The 17,670-nt window shown below is 35.9% G+C and overlaps 2 protein-coding genes across 2 annotated transcripts; both read left to right on the top strand.

Annotated features, from left to right (window-relative positions):
• The first annotated feature begins 7,682 nt into the window (after positions 1-7,682).
• LOC140888823 (uncharacterized) lies at positions 7,683-13,333 on the top strand. The gene is made up of 4 exons (XM_073296526.1): positions 7,683-7,896; positions 8,011-8,136; positions 9,936-10,559; positions 11,202-13,333. The coding sequence occupies exons 1-4, from the start codon at positions 7,741-7,743 to the stop codon at positions 11,394-11,396; spliced, it is 1,101 nt and encodes a 366-aa protein (XP_073152627.1). The 5' UTR covers positions 7,683-7,740; the 3' UTR covers positions 11,397-13,333.
• Positions 13,334-13,447: 114 nt separating this feature from the next.
• On the top strand, positions 13,448-17,202 carry LOC140888822 (organic cation/carnitine transporter 4-like). The gene is made up of 2 exons (XM_073296525.1): positions 13,448-14,004; positions 15,820-17,202. The coding sequence occupies exons 1-2, from the start codon at positions 13,587-13,589 to the stop codon at positions 16,983-16,985; spliced, it is 1,584 nt and encodes a 527-aa protein (XP_073152626.1). The 5' UTR covers positions 13,448-13,586; the 3' UTR covers positions 16,986-17,202.
• Positions 17,203-17,670: the final 468 nt, after the last annotated feature.

The following is a 17,670-nucleotide window of genomic DNA, read 5'->3' as shown; positions in this document are numbered from 1 at the left end:
GCTAGAAAAACTTAATTTTACTTCGTTCTAGTTTTCCTTTAAACTCTATTTTTCTAGTTTGATGGATTATTTGAAGAACAAGTTTTGTTTGATCTTTGAATTTGTTATGAACTAATTTTTTAGTCTAGAGGTAGACGGATCTTGACTGGAAACCATGATTGAGATATTTTGATTTATATATTTGAATTTTTCGCACAGTTTATTTGTGTTTTCTTGATTTTAATGCTTTCAATTTATTGGCCATAGATTGAATGATATTTTATTTAGAATCTATCACTCGAGAGAAGAGATTTTGAATACGACATAGGAAAATACATCTTTAGTGTTTATATTGTTCGAGAGGCATATAACTCCATAGAAGTCATTAGAAGAATTCTTGTGCTATTTACCGAATTTAATAATTGAACTTTGATAGAGATATTGAGTTTGTTATTGAATACGAATTTCTGCTTGACACTCGAGAGAGGTAGTAGAAAATAATAGGGATTCTTGGCTAATAAATTAGAAGAATTGATAATTAAACAATCATTAGAAATAAATTGTGGTGGACAGTCAAGTGAAGTCGAACCTCTAGCATTCTTCGCTTATTGAATTTTTCTCTCGTGAACTCGTGGTTATTTAGTTTTGTTCTTGCAAATTTTAATTTTATAAAAATCAAACCATTTTCGAAGCTCTACATAGTATTATGATTTTATTAGTTGCAAATATTTGATATAATATCATTTATTCATTCTCCGTGGGATCGACTTGGACTTAATTCCTATATTATAACTTGACATCGTGCGCTTGCAAGCGAAAAACACGCAACAGGCCTCTTTCCCATGAGAATTTCATAGGATGTCATAGTAGTACCATTCCTCAAATAAACTCTATTTGAAATATGACATGCAGTATTCAAGGCTTCAGCCCAAAAACGTTTTGAAATATTTTTCGAACTTAACATCACTCTTGCCATCTCTTGCAAAGTCCTATTTTTTCTTTCAGCAATTCCATTTTGTTGTGGAGTTTTAGGAGCAGAAAATTAATGAAAAATACCTTTCTTATCACACAAACTTGCAAAAGAAGAATTTTCGAATTCCTTACCATGGTCAGTACGAATTCTGATTACTTTCAGATTGTATAGGTTCGAAATCTTAGTGAGCAGTTTCTTGAAGGCATCAAATGTGTCCGATTTTTCTCTCAGAAAATTTACCCAAGTATATCGTGAGAAATCATCCACACAAACAAAAGAATATTTCTTACCTCCAAAGCTTTCAACATCCATTGGACCCATCAAGTCAATATGTAAAAGCTCAAGGCAGCGTGTTGTCACAGATGTTGACAACACCTCGTGTGACACCCTAGTTTGCTTCCCTTTCTGACATGCTTCACACACAAATGGAATACCAGATTTTAAGTTAGGCATACCTCTTACATCATCTAACTTACTTAAGTTCTTTAATGTCTTAAAATTTTCATGACCCAATTTTTGATGCCATAGATCAAACTCATTAACTTTGGTGTGTCTACAAGCCATCTCTTCTCCGAGTTGATAGCAGTTGTCGGATGACCTAGTACCTATCATGACACAGAGATTTGAATCATCAAAAACTTTGCATAATTTCTTATCAAATTGCACATGCAGATTATCATCACAAAGTTGGCTTATGCTTATTAGATTTGCGGTTAATCCTTCAACATGAAGCACATTGCGAAGCTTGGGCAGACTAGCAACATTCAGAGTTCCCTTTCCAACAATATTTCCTTTTGAACCTCCACCATAGATTACTTTTCCACTTTTCTGTTCAACATAGTCAGTGAGAAACTTTTTGGAACCTGTCATGTGACGAGAGCTACCACTATCAAAGTACCATGCACCTGAAACATTAGTTCTCAAAGCAGTATAAAACAGTACGGTTTGATATGATCAGGTCTATGACAGTAGTGACATATGTACTTACGTTTCCTTCTAGACATTAAAGGAGCAGCAGGCTGTGGCTTTGGTTTTGGAGGATCAATAGGTAAGGCATTTTTGCTTGAGCTTTCTGTACTGCTTCTTTCCTTGACAAACACAGGGCCTTTCGAACTTTCACCAACCTCAAATATGCTGTTTTCAAAATCTAAACCAGGTGTACCATCTCTTCCCATCATGAGTAGCGAATCAAGCTTGAAAGTGCTTGAATTAAACTTGGCCAAAATAGCGTTTGCTTTTCCGAGTTCTTTCTTCACTTGGCTTAATTTCATGTCTTTCTTACTCAGCATGACTTCCAGTCTTGACACATCAGCCTTTAGATCAGAATTTTCCTTTGAAAGAGTAGTATTCATCTTATTTCTTTCAACCCAATCAGTATGTAACTCTTCAAACATCATCCGAGCTTCTTCCATGGATATTGTCTCTTGACCTGTATCATTATCACACATATTATCAGTAATGGAGGAATTCAAACAAACTGACCTTTGGGAGATGTTGCGGCCAGGTGTGGCAACACCTGCGGCAACACCTAAAGGATTGACTTGAAACTTTTTCTTGCTCTTCAATAGGGCCGACAAGGCAGTATGGCTTTCTTCATCTTCATGTTCTTCTTCTTCTTCATACTCTTCATCACTCAAAGATGTGTTCATCCCTTTCCTAAGCGTGTTGGCACACTCATTTGCATAGTGTCCAAAACCTTGACAAGCATGACATTGAACAATGTCCAATTTCTTTGAGACAAACTTCTTCTTCCCTTCCATCATCAGTCGAGGCTTAGGAGTATCAACAGGTTTTCTTGGTGATTGTTTTGGTCCAATAATCCTTAAAGGCTTGTTAGAGAATATTGGAGCCTTGAGTTTTTGATCCGTCTTTCTTGACTCTTTTATCTTCTTCAGATAATCATTGAATTTTGTAGTCATGAGAGAGATCGAATCATCTTCTAAATCAGATTGATGGACTTCTTGATGAAATTGAACATACTCCTCGTATGAGGGTTTCAAGGCTTGAAGGGCTATTGATTTTCCTTTATCCTTCTCTTGTTCTGTATTGTTCATCTCAAAAACTTGAAGAATGCTAATCAGTTCAGTCATCTTCATCTTTGAAGTGTCTTTTATTTCTTCAAGAGCCCAAATTTTCCCATTGAATCTTTTAGGCAAAGATCGAAGAACCTTGTTCACCATAGTTTCACTCGCAATAGGTCCTCCAAGAGCATGCGCGTCTGTAGCTATCTCCCTAAGTTTATTATCATAATCAGCAATAGATTCATTCTCACCCATCCTGATATTCTCAAATCCTGCGTTCAACAATCTCAATCTTGTTCTTCTCACGCTATCAGTTTCTTCACAGTGTTCTTGAAGAGCATCCCATGCATCTTTATCAACAGTGCAGTCAGCTATGATTCCATACATCCTCATATCAACAGTTGCAAAAATTGCATTGAGTGCTTTAGCATTGTAGCTTGAACTTTGTGTTTTCTCGGCAGTCCAAGTTTCTTCTTTCTTGATGATATAGTCTCCATTTTTATCTTGCGTCCTTGGAAGGGTCCAACCAGTCAGAATACTTTGCCAAGCACGAACACATCCATTGCTTTAATAGTATATCGCATCCTATTCTTCCATAGTGCGTAATTCGTGACATCAAGGACCGGAGGTTTCAGGAATGAGTTTGCAACAGACGATGAGCCCATCTTATTCCCTGTAATAAAATAAACAAACCAAGATAAGTTCTTAGTGTATCAAGAATATGGCTCTGATACCACTTGTAAGGGAATAGGGGTTGCACATAAACAGTTTGAGGTGTTGTCACAAGGTGTTGACAACACCTACAATAACACCTTGAGTAATTTGCAGCGGAATATAATTAAAGCATAAATAAAATAAACAAGCAACCAAATAAATAGACTTAGATAAATAAGCAAGAGTATAAAATACTCTTGCAGCGCCTCAGGGCAAAACTTCACTAGAAAATAATTCAAAGAGTTTTATAAACCCTAAAACTAGTGATTATTGTAAAATTCAATTTCTCAAAACAAGTGAGAAAATAAAGAGTAAAAGTTCTCCTAAAACATTCTATATGAAATAGAATAATGAAAACAAAGTAAGGAGAAAGCCAAAACACGTGAGACAATAACACCCTTCGATCAACAATCTTCGAGTGTTTTTCACGGCTTCAAGCAATCACGACCGAGACAAGTCTTCAGAACATCTTCAGTTCTCTCATATGTATGTGAAGCTCTCTGAAAAACTCTCATCGTCTCTCTCTATGTATCGGTCCATCAATTTATTTGTCTCTCTCCAATATATAGACTAGAATCATTCTTTGTAGATGTTTTCTTGTAGACATAGGATTCTCTAGATCTTGTTCCTTTTTGATCAAGTCAAATCTACATAATAATGAAATTAAATCATTAAAAATAAGATAATAAATATTATGATAAACTTAATCATATCTCAAATCAAGTTATTCAAGAAAATAAATAACTTATATAAAATTACTTCATGTCCAAGAAAGACAAAAAATATTAAATAAATTTTTTTCAAAATAGGATGATTTTAATAAATAAAATATTCCTTTCATATTATATGCAGTGACGCAATTTGATCCACTTTGAAATCAAAGTAGAAGATAAAGTAGCCGGAAGACACGAAAATAAAGGTTAACCAACATGTCAACTAATCTATTACCATAAATTTGATCGGATTTTTTTTGTTTTTTTTTCTTTTATAGTGCCTCGATGTGACATGAACATGAAATAGGTTTAAGAATCAATTTTCTGTTATGAGGGCTAAAATAACTTATTTTGGCTTTCTTACCCCATATTGTAGGGTGGATAATTCAATCGGAGGATCGATGCTATCTAGCCATGTTATGTTTTCCTCCTATACTATAATTAATACTCCTATGACTTATAACTCTTTCAATTTCTTGAATGAGCCTACGAATTTATTTTCCTGACATAGAAGGTAATGAAAGGGAATCACTGCAGACATTGGATTGATGGTGGAAGTAGAATTTATGGTTTGGAATATCGTCTAGTGAAGTAAAGCTTGTTGCGTCTGTAAACTAGCAAACAATTTTGTTAAGCTTGTTGCGTCTGTAAACTAGCAAACAATTTTGTTAAATTAACCGATCGAATGGCTCAAACAACACAAGTAGAGCCCGACCAGCATTTTTACGAAACATGAATCCAGTCATTGCAAACTACACACGGGACCAGGGCCAAAGGTTGCGATGGGATTTAGAAAGAGTTCAATGTGTCAAAAGGATTCTTTGGATGGTTTGATGGTCACTACAACGTCGAAAGAAGCAAGGATAGAAGCAGTACCGAGGCGGGTTGCTGCATAGCTAATAGAAACTTTGATTGATAGAATGTAAATAGAATTCATACACAGAGACAGGCACATCGTTTATCACAGATACTACTCTTATTTTCTTCATCACATCAAACAATATTAGCTCTGGCAAAGGGCTTACAGGTTTTTTGCTCTTTTATTTGCTTCGATATAGAAGATATTGAAAATACAGTAGCTTCCTTAAGTAAAATGTAAATGCTTCATTCAGTTAACAATCTAGTTTCTTGAGTAAAATGCAATTTAAATACAGTAGCTTCCTTAACATTTACCTGATATACAGAAATTTAGAAACGCAAGAAGTAAACAGAGAACTACTGGCATCACCAAAAGACTATAACGGAATTTCGTTACAGTTCACTAATATTTACCCAACATAACATTATAATACCAGGATTCAGAAGCATCTAACAATGATTTTCTCCCCAGCCAATCCGTCTTAGCATCTCACAGACGAGAACGAATGAAAATCTTTTTCCGACAACTTTCCTCAGGAGTCGAACACTTGAGAGGCTCATCTGAGAACCGTTCCTGAATCTCCTGTTCTTTTGTTCTAGGAATTGAAATCTTTCGCTGCTTTATGCTATTCATGTCCTTTTGCATTTTTTCTTGCTTTTCTTTGATATGTTCCACCACAACAAATCTTGTTTTCTTATCGCCATACTGATGTCGTGACGAGAGATCATCTTGCAAACTTTGTTTTGCAGTTGTATACACTTGCATACCACCTGCAGATACAAAGAAGAGCAAGTAGTTTATAAAATGATGACCGATTCACAAATTAAACCTAGCATCCAATATTCTTTGGGTTAGAATAGATGATCCACAATTCACATGGGGAAGAAGAACGAAACTATTATGCATACTCCCAGGATAAGAACAACTATTGGGGGGAAGCAGAACTGCAAAATGGGCTGAGGGATGACAGGGGCCAAGAGGGGATATTAAATACTTTTGGGGGCGAAACTTGCATTCGTAGAATGAAATAAGAATTTTTGTTTAAACTCTTTCATTTGAGGACAATCACCCTAGTCACCCTGAAAGAAGCCAGTTTACGATGCCAGATTGACAAAAGGCATTAGAAATTAACAAATCTATCTCTTATAGAAACTTGTTACAATCCATCCCACATCATCTTCATGAACAATTGAAAATGGATTATGAGATGGAGAGGCTATCCAAGTATTTTTTTGGGAATCTTGTGGCTTATCATCTAACATGGATGCTCATGTTGAGAGTCGACCACAAGAATTGGCCCTATGAGTCGATGATGTGATCCATGTTCAGATTATAGGTTGAATCAACGTACTGAAATGCTCACAAATCAAAAGTCCTCTTTAGAAGGTAGGTTCCCCTTTAGGTTCAGAACGAAGAAATAACCAAGTCCCCAAATAAACCACACCACCAAAGCTAAATCCCATAAGATTTATCAAAATGAAATACATAAATCTAAAACTTTCAAGACCTCTTGTCACGGTAAGCATAATTTTCACAAGTTAAATTGCAATATATACAAAATCGTGGAGCTACATTCATATTGGGAAATGAAAATAGAAAAGTAAAACGAGGGTTGGGTGAAATGAAACCACTGAGAGAGTCGTAAACGGCGGAATCGACGGCGGATTTGCCCAATTCCAGTAGCTTGGCAGCAGCCCATCTGAGATCCTCCGTAATCCCCATCCTCCGGCCTTCAAAAAATTCTAACCAGCGATGCTTGCTCTCAAGGATCAAATAAGCTTTGCTTGTCCGACTCACGGTTCGCGAATGGCTATGACCAAATAAAGCGTATCGTTGGAGGTTTGGAGTGAGGGAGCAATTGAGTCAAAGCTAGCCGGGGAAGCTCGCGAGCGATTAGATCAAAATTTTACTTGAGTTCGATTTAAATTTATATTGGGTTGAGTTTATTATGAGTAAATTTATCTTCTCGATATACATCAAAGTCATGTGAGACGATCTATTAATCAACTTGCGAGATACATTTTTTATTTGAGTAGTTATTAAAAATATTATTTTTTTAATACAAAAATTAAAGTTTTTTTTATTGTAAATATGAATTACTTTCTATTATAAATATGAGTAGCATTTATTTTCTCTCCTATACCTATTACACTTTTTTTGGGTGGTTGAAGATTTTCTTAGTTGGATGATTAAACTTGTAATTTCAGATTTCTAAAGTATGAAATAAAATTACAAGTTTTTTTTTAAAAAAAATATTAGTAACATCGACTCGTCTAAAAAAAATCCGTGATATCGTTTCACGATGTAAATTAAGTCCATCGAATTAAGTCCATCGAATTAAAACACGAATAAGCTCCCTAATAATTTTTCTAATTTTTTTCCCTAAAAAAAAAATGAAATGAAAAGGAAAGGGAAAAGACATAATCGAGCCTCCCGTATGTTTAGAGCTTCTCTCCTCAGATTTCCCGCCAAAAATTGATCATGGCGCGCCGGATTCCAGCTCGCCCCAACCTCGCCCCGTCGCCGCCGTCGACGGAAGCTCTTCAATTGAAGCTCTCGAGAATACTTTCGTCCCACCAGCAGCTCAAAATCGCCTTCCATCGCCTCAATTCTCAGGTCGCCGCCAGTTTGCTGGAGGTATTTAATTATTGATGCATCGCGTTGGAATAGATTGAATTATTGATGCATCTCATTGGAATAGATTTTCTTCTGGGGAAGTAATTTATTCTTTTGTATTAATGTTTTTCCAAGGCGGAAGATGTGTTTGCCTCCCTGGCTGTGCCGTTGATGAAACTTGTTGGGTTGAAGACGGTTGAAATGGCCGCGGACGGGAGATTCAATTCTGTACTCACTGCCAATGATCACTCGAATTCTCAAGTAATCTAGTAACTTTTTAGATTTATTCTTCATCTGATCAAGCTTCAAAATTCTGTTTTCCCTTGCACGCTTGGAAGAGTTCATATAAATAAATACCAATTTGAAACATAATTTGCTACAAAGCATTATCACCTGACCTGTCTCGTGATTGCTCGAGGTACTAATAATTCAAAGCATGGAGTGACTGTTGTACCTCGGCCTTTAGTTTTTATACTTCGTATTCATGGCGCACACAGAATCTTTCGTATGCAATGGGATGAGGATGAGTAGCCAATGTCTTCCCGTTTCTCATAACTTTGGTTTCAATGGAGTTTGTCTGATTGTTTTAAATAGCAGTCTAGTGATTTCACCTTATATTGAATTATGTGTGAGTTTAACATACATGCATCTGTGTGCTAGCTACCGCTCATCCTTTTTCTTTCACAAGACTACCGAAAGTTCTCATGTTGGGGAGGGTTGATTGAGAAGGGACATGCATTACAAAAAGGCTACTCTTGGCGATTGAGAAAGCAGTTCCATTTGCTTGTAAAATATACATTATTATACATAAATTCACACTTGCACCTGCAATATGTTGCGTGACAGTGTGAAGATTAGATTGTGGAAGTCAACTGCTCCTTGAACTTGTACTCTCACGGAATTTGGTTGTATCAATGGAATTTTCATCTTTATTATTGGTGCTTCTCCATGTAATTGTAGGATAATTTATATCCACCCATGTTGCGACAAAAAGTACTAATTATTATGTAGTACAGCTGAGGTAAACGTAACTCTTATCAGACTAAGATATGGATATCTTGCTCTCTTAAGGAGGTTCAAGCCCCTTGTGGTAGCTATCCTCACTGATCCAACAATAATCTTAATGGATACAAGTCAACAACTGACATTTACAATTCAAATGACTCATAACCAAGATTAGATTATCTGCAGAGAGAGAACACATTTTCTTGTATAATAAAGCTTTCTATTGTAGTATACTTCTTTATACTTTCATATTCTGGATTTTTCGTGCATATCTTCAAAAATTAAGAAGTGCCGTTTTCATAGGTGTAGAGGATCACCATAGATAAATAAAAAATTTGTGGGTAAACGCCAAACGGTGATGGAGAATATGGGTTTAGTGGTGTGTAGTTACTTACATTCATAAGGAGTTATTGGGTTAGATCGAAGAAGAGTTGTAAGATAGAACACTTTCCACTGAGACAAATTTATAGGAATACAAAGTTAATCATCACAATTTGCCACTAACCTCCAATATAATATCATCGTTATTTCCCACTAACTGTAGCATTAAAATGTTTCGCAAAACTAGTTGGTGTCTGAATGAGTTTGTTGAGGAGAATCTATTAGATGAACTCAGTGATGTCTATCACAATCATGTTCTCGGTAAATAAACAGGAAAGTGCTATTTTCGCTTGAAAGTTACTGCTATGAAGGAAAGTTTTGACTCTCGGTAGAGTATATGCAGAAAGAAGCTTCAACAGATTATAAGGTAAAACCCGTTAGTATCTATAGGCAATCACGATTGGTCATGTCTGGAAGTGATGTTCTGGGAATAAGATTGTCAGGGTGCATATTTGTTTAAATTTAAAGAATGTTCAAGCAAAGTTTTCATTTATTATCAAAATGAGTAGCTCTAAGACTTGATTGGGGATTTGGGTGTACATGTTCCCTATAAGCAGAGTTGTCACAATGATCTTTGTTCAAGGAGTTTCATTGGTTTATTGCCTTTTGTTGCAGTTTATTCTGAATTAGTTGATATTTTTGAACCCACCTTTCACGATTTCTTTGAATTTCAGGATGAAAACTATATGAGTAGGGCTATGATAGCTAGTAATGAACTGAAGGATAGACAGAAGCAACAACTTATACGACTGATCGACCTTCTGAGAAAAATTGAAGCTCAGGTTAATTCAAGCCAAACGAGCATCTTCCAGAGCCTAGCAGACCATCAAGCTTCCATACAAAATTTCTTCCTCAAAGCATTAACATATGTTTCTTCTATCCATCAGTCAAACCAGAAGAATGACCTCTCCCTCATAATGCTTAAGCTCCTTAAAGCCGCCTCTGATCTCATCGTAGGTGCCCTCGGGTCAGTGGAGGTTCGAGTGGATGACCTAATTCATGAATTGGCTACACATATGTGTACTCCCATGGTTGAGTATGTAAATGTTCTTAAAGTTGAAATGAAATCAGGAACATGTTCGCATTTATTGGAGGTAGTTAAAGAGATGGACAGCGTGATGATTGCCAGGAAGCTCGAGTTGGAGGAAGCAAGAAAAACAGCAAGGTTAGCTGAATTGAGTAGGGTTGAGGCTTTGAGCAAGTTAAGGGAAATGGAAGAAAGAACTCAGAAAATGACATTGTACCCAAGATTGCTAATAAAAGCTAACAAAGAACCAGAGAACACGACACAACAAGAGGTATGCATAGCGTAACCATTTTTTTTGCATTCATAGAGAATATAGCAAGACTTGCCAACTGTGTTTTGTTACATATAAATGTCCGAAAACTTACATAGTTCCTAGCGGAAAACTAGACAAGATAATGAAAAATTGGGGACTCAAAAAGCCCACGCATTTCTTTCTCAACATAGATATTTTATAAGGTCGTTTGCTTGAGTTGTAAGGCCATGCCTCAAGGCTACTTCTTACTATCTGTCTAACCCGCTCTTTATTAGTCTACATCTCATGTAGGTGCTATTGAAAAATGGGTCATTTTTTTTTATCATCCCAACTGTAGTTTAAATATTGTCCCAACTGTAGTTTAAGTAGTTCAGTTAGGTAAATGGATAACTCGTCCATGTCGGGCCATGTTAAAGTTAAAGCTCGGGTGATCTCCCTCAGTTAACTGGATCTCCTGTTCATTTTTTGTTATATTTTATCTCTGTGCATATCTCTTCCACTCTACAATGTGTGTTCGAGATCGTCATAACCCAACATTAAATTGGTCACCAACAATCAAGCCTCCATTTCCATATGCTTTATTTACAGAACATTACAATTTTGTTATTTGATAGTTGGCTTTACATATATTTTGTATCGCACGGAACACATATGGATCAGGGTACAGATGATACTTTAATATGGGAACTTCTGAGAAAGAAAAGGAAATGTCTACCAAATTCATCAAGGGGGACCATGCATTCCCAATGGAAAGAGTTAAACCCAATGTTGATAGTGAATCCCAGGATGGTTTTAGGTTCTTCTCCTCCATCCGCAACAAGAAAAGTTTTATCTCGGAAACGCGTAACTCCTTGACATCCTAGATGCAGAAAAGGTCATGTTGAAGCAACAGTTTCACATCTTTATTGGTCTAATGTTCTGAAGGCAAATTCTTTTTGTCTCTTGAGCTTTGCCAGTGCTGTTGTGTGGCCATCTGAAAAATGTTTTGAAATTATGAAATGTATATTCGACATTTGACATAAAGGCAGACTCTCAGGAGATTTATTTTAAAATGTGGTTTGATGCACAGTTATATGTGTTCATGGAAGATGGTTGTCATTTGGAGTACTAACATTTTAAAGTATTGTGATATCTACCATAGATTATATTAATTGGCAATATGCTAAGTCGATTCAGCAAATTGTCGATTCAGCAAATTGATTTTCTTGCTAGGTTTCGCCTCTGACCAAGCTCGCAATTTAGCTATAATACGGTAGTGTTTGGAATTCTCAGCTTTTTTCAAACACTATGTATATCTGATTAAAAAACAGAATAAATTATGAATTTTCTGTATATTACTTCAATTCTTTCAATATCCTCATATTCGATCGATAAATCTTGATCCAACATCAAGAATTACTTGTTTAAGATTGCTTTCTTGTGATCCCATGACAACAGAAGGCATAGACGCAACCAAGTTCTAACGTTGTGCTTTGAAAATTAAAGAATTCAAACTCTATCAAGAAAATAGTAGAATTATCGTGCAACACACTCAGGTTAGATGACAATTTGACATAATAGGAATTACATTGTTGGTTTTGTCGGATTGGAGCAATATATAATTTTTTTTTGAAAACAAAAACTTGGATATGGAAATTTGTAGTTTTAAATTACGAAAGTGAATTATTTTGTTGAGATGATGTTTGCTTTTGAATTTAGTTGCAAGTGATAGCTCAGGTAGTTTGCAATTGATACGACCTTAAGTGGAGTAACTGCAGAAAAGAAGAGAAGCCAAATAAGTAGAAATTTTTTTTGGTCGCATTTAGAAAAAAGTCAGAGGGAGTTATTAGTTCAGTAAAGTTGAGTTGAGAAAGTGTATAAATAAACACCAAGACAATGTAACAAATATTAATTGGAATATGAATATAAGTTGTTCTCATGATTTCTCTTGTTTCTTTCTACTCCTTTTTTCTTTTCATCTCAACTAACACTAGACAACAAGATAAGAAAATGATTTTCTTGTAGATTATATGTGAGAATTTATGCAAACTACGATGTCAATACTCGTCCGACAATATATTAGTGGAGAGAATCGAATGTTTAGACCATTAGTCACACGTTCACATATTACACCAATTGGAATACCATCTAAAAACTGAGTATCAATATTCTCGATCTTATATGAATCAAATGATATACTCACAAATACTACCCTAATAGTTGATCTATTCAACTATGATACATAAAAACAGTAATGGAAATAAAATGCCTTTAACACGGGCTTCTCATTTCCTTGGTCGAAAGCAAATTTAGCAATTAAATTAGGAAGATCCACTTTATTCTAGGTGTTTTTTTGGGTATCATAAAACATCAAAACATAAAATCCATATGTCCATAGAATATACCCTATATGATCTATCCAAATAAAGAATGCGTAACTTTACTTTACTTTACTTTCATTCATATATATTATTATTCCTATTACCTGACTCATCAAAGAGAAAGTTATCTATACACGTGTGTGGCGCTATAAATAAATACACAAATCACCTCCATAGAATAACAATGACTCATATACAAATCCACTTACATTTTATTGCATATAATCCTCTAAATTGAATTTTTAAACAACAATTTCGTGTTTTTAATTATATTACAGTCCGTTTTTCTTACGTGTGAAACTAGGATTGAAGAGTGATGACGAATATTAAGTATAATTTATTGGGGATTATATTCAATCGAAATTTGTATATTTTAGCAAAAGAAAAATGCTAAAAACACTATAAATCTATCGCAAAATGATATTTATAACAATTATATAGTGAGATTTTAATATTATATCATTATATTTTATATTAAATTTATCGTGAGATTTTTGAAATTTTTATATTAAATTTTTTTGTGTTATAATAAAAATTATTATACAAATACCTGTATATGATTATAAAGATGTTATAATTTGATTTTTTATATTTATAAGTTAAAAAAACACCAATCTAATCTCAAACACCACTGAAAAAACAAGAAAAAAACTCGTCGTCTTCCAAATCCCATGTAAAAGTTACGATGTCAGAAAACTTCCCTTCAGAATATTCTCGTCCCAATGATCCAAACCTCCACCGGCCGCTTCTCGGGCCGGTGGCGGCGGAGAGGCTGTGCGTAGATGACGTGCTGCAGAAGTATTGCGGGGAGTTCGGGCGGTGGCAGCTGAGACACTTCGTGTTGACAAGCATGGCTTGGGCTCTGGAGGCGTTCCACGTCATGGTCGTCATCTTCGCCGACCGGGAGCCGGCTTGGCGGTGCACGAGCGGCGGCACGGCTGGTTGCTCGGCGGCGGCGAAGAGCGTGTGCGAGCTTGAAGCCGGCTCTTGGGAGTGGATCGGTGGAGAGGAGAGTTCGACGGTAGCGGAGTTCGGGTTGGTTTGTGGACAGAAATACAAGGTTGGGTTGGTGCAAGCCTTGTTTTTCGGAGGCTGCATGATAGGTCAGTAACCCTCTTCACATCTTTTTAAAATTTATTTTTAGGAAATTTTTTATGAAATCGTTTCGTTGATCAATTATACAAAGATATATCACTGACTCGATTCGATTTATGAAAAAATATTATTTTTTATTGCTGAATCGAGTCGACTCGAAGCATTATTCATGAGAGATGTACTGATCTTGTTAATTAATAAACATTAATAGGTTTAAAATTTTAAATTCTTATTTGGGAGTGGTACATGATTTTTGGAAGAAAAGAAAAATGACACTTTAAAAACAAAATAATCCGAGCTATTTAATTGTGGCTATTATTGACTTACCACAATTTATGTCTCTACTCTTCACATTTGACCAATAATTCACCAAAGTTATTTATCTTATATATATATATTTGATGGACCCTTTCCTCTTTCGTTGTTATTCACATTTTTTAAATTATTTATTGATTTATGATTTTAAACTTACGTAGGATTCAAAAGTTAATTTTTAAATGTAATTAACAAATTATAATTTCGTGTGTGCATGGGTCACATCCTTGATGTTACAAAGGTTAGCATTGATGACTGAAGCAACTATATATATGGACTAAAATTTTAAATTTTATGCGTTTATCTATAAAATTGTCGCAATATAATATTAAAGTAATCAAAGGAAATCGACATTTTTTTTTTTGAAAGTAAATGATTACATAATCAAACGTCTTGAGTTACAGAGTCTACCAGCCATGCTGAAAATCCAGAAAATAACTAAGTATAAGAACTCGTACAAGAAAAGTAAACTGAGCTATTGAATGTGCATACGATTTGGCTTCACGACGCATATAATGAATACCCTTAAATCTTTCCCCCAACAACAACTCTTTCATGATGACCTCCTTGACCATGCACCTTCTCATCTGGTCCCGAACATTCAAAAAGTTCTCCAATTGCCTTAACCACTTCCAAAGAATGTAAATCGACATTTTGAATATGATAATATGCATATGTTTATTGCGTGATGCTACATGTACACGGAGGAATACACGTTGGGTTACACGTAACACTTGAAATTACATAAATATATTTTGGAAAGAGTTTTTTCAAATAAAATGAAAGAATACTTTTATAATTTCATGTATAGCTTTTCCCATGTTTATTTTCTTTCTTGTACCTTCTCATCCTCGATGGCCTGGCGCATGCGAGGACAATATAAAGTAGGTGGGGTCATGTCATCTAAAATGAAAAGTCGTGCAAGTAATATTTTTTGGGATAAGTAAAATCAAACAAGAGATTCTCATGACTTGTAACACCTTTTCCCACCTTCTCATATGTCTCTTTGCATTAAATATAATAGCTTATATATGTATATTGTGTTTTTTCATGTATTATTGAATAGAAAAAATGATTTTTTTCCTCAATTAAATTGTTTATTTTTTAGTTTAAGTTCATTATAACTTTTTAAAGTTTGATTTTGGTTTATTAACTCTTAATTTTTGGTTATTTCGATCCAATTGCTGACACGAGCTCTTTTAATTATAACTTTTAATCATGATTTTTTTCAATGTCACGTCATTATTTTTTGGTGTCACGTCAACAATAATTAGAGCAAAATTTAAAAGTTTCATGTATAAAACAAACTTTGAGAAGTTAATTTGACAAAAAAAAAAGTTAATATAAAAAAAACTATTAATGTCCAAACCAAGATTATACATATAGGTTACCGCAGATAAGATTTGAAATACCTATATAGCTAGCTTGATCCCATTCCATTCTGAAACCAAAAAACCTTGCAACCTAGATTGAATGTAACATCAACATATATATATTTGTTTTTTCAGGTGCTGGAGTATTTGGCCACCTTTCAGATTCCAAACTGGGAAGGAAAGGTTCACTATTGGTGGTATGCATCTTGAATGCCATTTTCGGTTGTCTCACTGCACTTTCTCCAGATTACTACACCTACGTCCTCTTCCGCCTCCTCACCGGATTCAGCACCGGCGGAGTCGGCCTCTGTGCTTTCGTCCTAGCCACCGAACCCGTCGGCCCTTCTAAGCGTGGAATAGCCGGAATGTCCACATTCTACTTCTTCTCAGCTGGGATTGCCGTGCTTTCAGGTGTAGCTTACGTTTTTCGATCATGGCGAGCCCTTTACGTCGCGTCTTCTATTCCCTCCATTCTCTTCCTCGTCACCATCCTTCCCTTTGTGTCCGAGTCCCCTCGATGGTGTCTCATCCGAGGGAAGACGAACCGCGCCATGAAGATCATGCATCGCATCGCTAAATGTAATGGAAATCACATTCCTGATGGTGTCACCCTCGCCCTGGACGAAGAGGCGAGCGAAACAGTTCAGGATAAAACCGAGCTTGAGTCGAAAGAAGCGGTGACGGGATCCTTGGTGGATGTGCTTCGTTCGCCGCTCACAAGGATTCGATTATTCCTAGCTGTTGGAATCAACTTCTTATGCTCGATCGTTTACTATGGTTTGAGTTTGAATGCGGTGAATCTCGGGACCAATCTTTATCTAAATGTTTTGCTTAATGCGGTGGCTGAAATGCCTGCTTATCTGCTGACGGCACTCTTGTTAGATAAGTATGGAAGAAAGCCTTTAGCCATAGGGACACAATGGTTCAGTGGAGCATTTTGTATCGTGGGAGCCTTGTTGAAGGGCTATGGTGTTTGGAAGACGTTACGGATGGTTTGCGGTGTGTTGGGGATATTTGGCATGGCCGGAACTTACAATCTGTTGTTTATTTACACGGTGGAGCTGTTCCCTACCGTCGTTCGGAACGCAGCCCTTGGATGTGCGACACAAGCAGCACAAATGGGAGCGATATTGGCGCCGTTCATCGTTGTGTTGGGAGATGGAATCCCATTCTTGGTGTTTGGGGTTTCTGGGGTTTTAGGAGGGTTTTTGGCGTTTTACTTACCGGAGACTTTGAACCGGCCTTTGTATGATACGATGGCCGGAATCGAGGAGGGAGAAACCGGGCAGGCTCATGTTTGATACGGTTCATTTTCGAGGATCTTGCATATGTTGGTATTAATATTGCGCGTGTCGCGAAAGATTTTGGTGCTGCTCCGGCAATGATCTTTGTGAGATTATATAATTAGGTTTTTATTCAGTACATTTCACTTGTATGTACACACGCGAATCTCTGTATTACGATGGCTTTAAAGAAAGACCTGAAGATTTGTTGTAAGAATTTCATATTTTAATTTCATTTCACAATACAAATGTCTTCTAAACATACATACGTACGTTGTAAAAAATGTAGGCTATTGGCTATCCCATGTCATATTCAATATATTGTCTTGAATTAATTTTCAAGTGTAGGTAGGTATACGTACGTAGCCAAAGTCATGCCTAATTAATACATCACACGCGTAGTCAAATATGATCCTATCATGCACATGCATTAATTTGTCTTGTAATGAGATGAGTTTGTATATAAAATCCAATAAGTGGTGTAACCGCGGGTTTTAATTAGTTCTATCTTGAGGGTAATCCAATGAACTCCACTTATTTGGACCAATGATGATAATTAGATCTACAGTGTGAGTCCCTACATTGCAAAATCTCATTAACGAATCAAGATAAGAAAAATACATTTAATTTTCTCAGTTCTCTTCTTGTTCTATTTTCCTTGTCTGACAGTTTTGTTTTTCTTGCTCGGTATATTTTATACTTA

Source organism: Henckelia pumila, chromosome 3 (assembly GCF_033568475.1).
Source record: "Henckelia pumila isolate YLH828 chromosome 3, ASM3356847v2, whole genome shotgun sequence".
NCBI classification, from domain to species: domain Eukaryota; kingdom Viridiplantae; phylum Streptophyta; class Magnoliopsida; order Lamiales; family Gesneriaceae; genus Henckelia; species Henckelia pumila.
The sequence above is the reverse complement of the archived record's forward strand: the minus strand, read 5'-3'. Positions and strand labels throughout refer to the sequence as shown.

Bases quoted from the DNA above. Each gene is read 5' to 3' on its own strand.
- LOC140888823 (XM_073296526.1), top strand. From the start codon at position 7,741: ATGGCGCGCCGGATTCCAGCTCGCCCCAACCTCGCCCCGTCGCCGCCG. The intron at 8,137-9,935 runs GTAATCTAGTAA...TTTGAATTTCAG, and splicing joins ATGATCACTCGAATTCTCAA to GATGAAAACTATATGAGTAG. The intron at 10,560-11,201 runs GTATGCATAGCG...CATATGGATCAG, and splicing joins AGAACACGACACAACAAGAG to GGTACAGATGATACTTTAAT.
- LOC140888822 (XM_073296525.1), top strand. From the start codon at position 13,587: ATGTCAGAAAACTTCCCTTCAGAATATTCTCGTCCCAATGATCCAAAC. The intron at 14,005-15,819 runs GTCAGTAACCCT...TTGTTTTTTCAG, and splicing joins TTTCGGAGGCTGCATGATAG to GTGCTGGAGTATTTGGCCAC.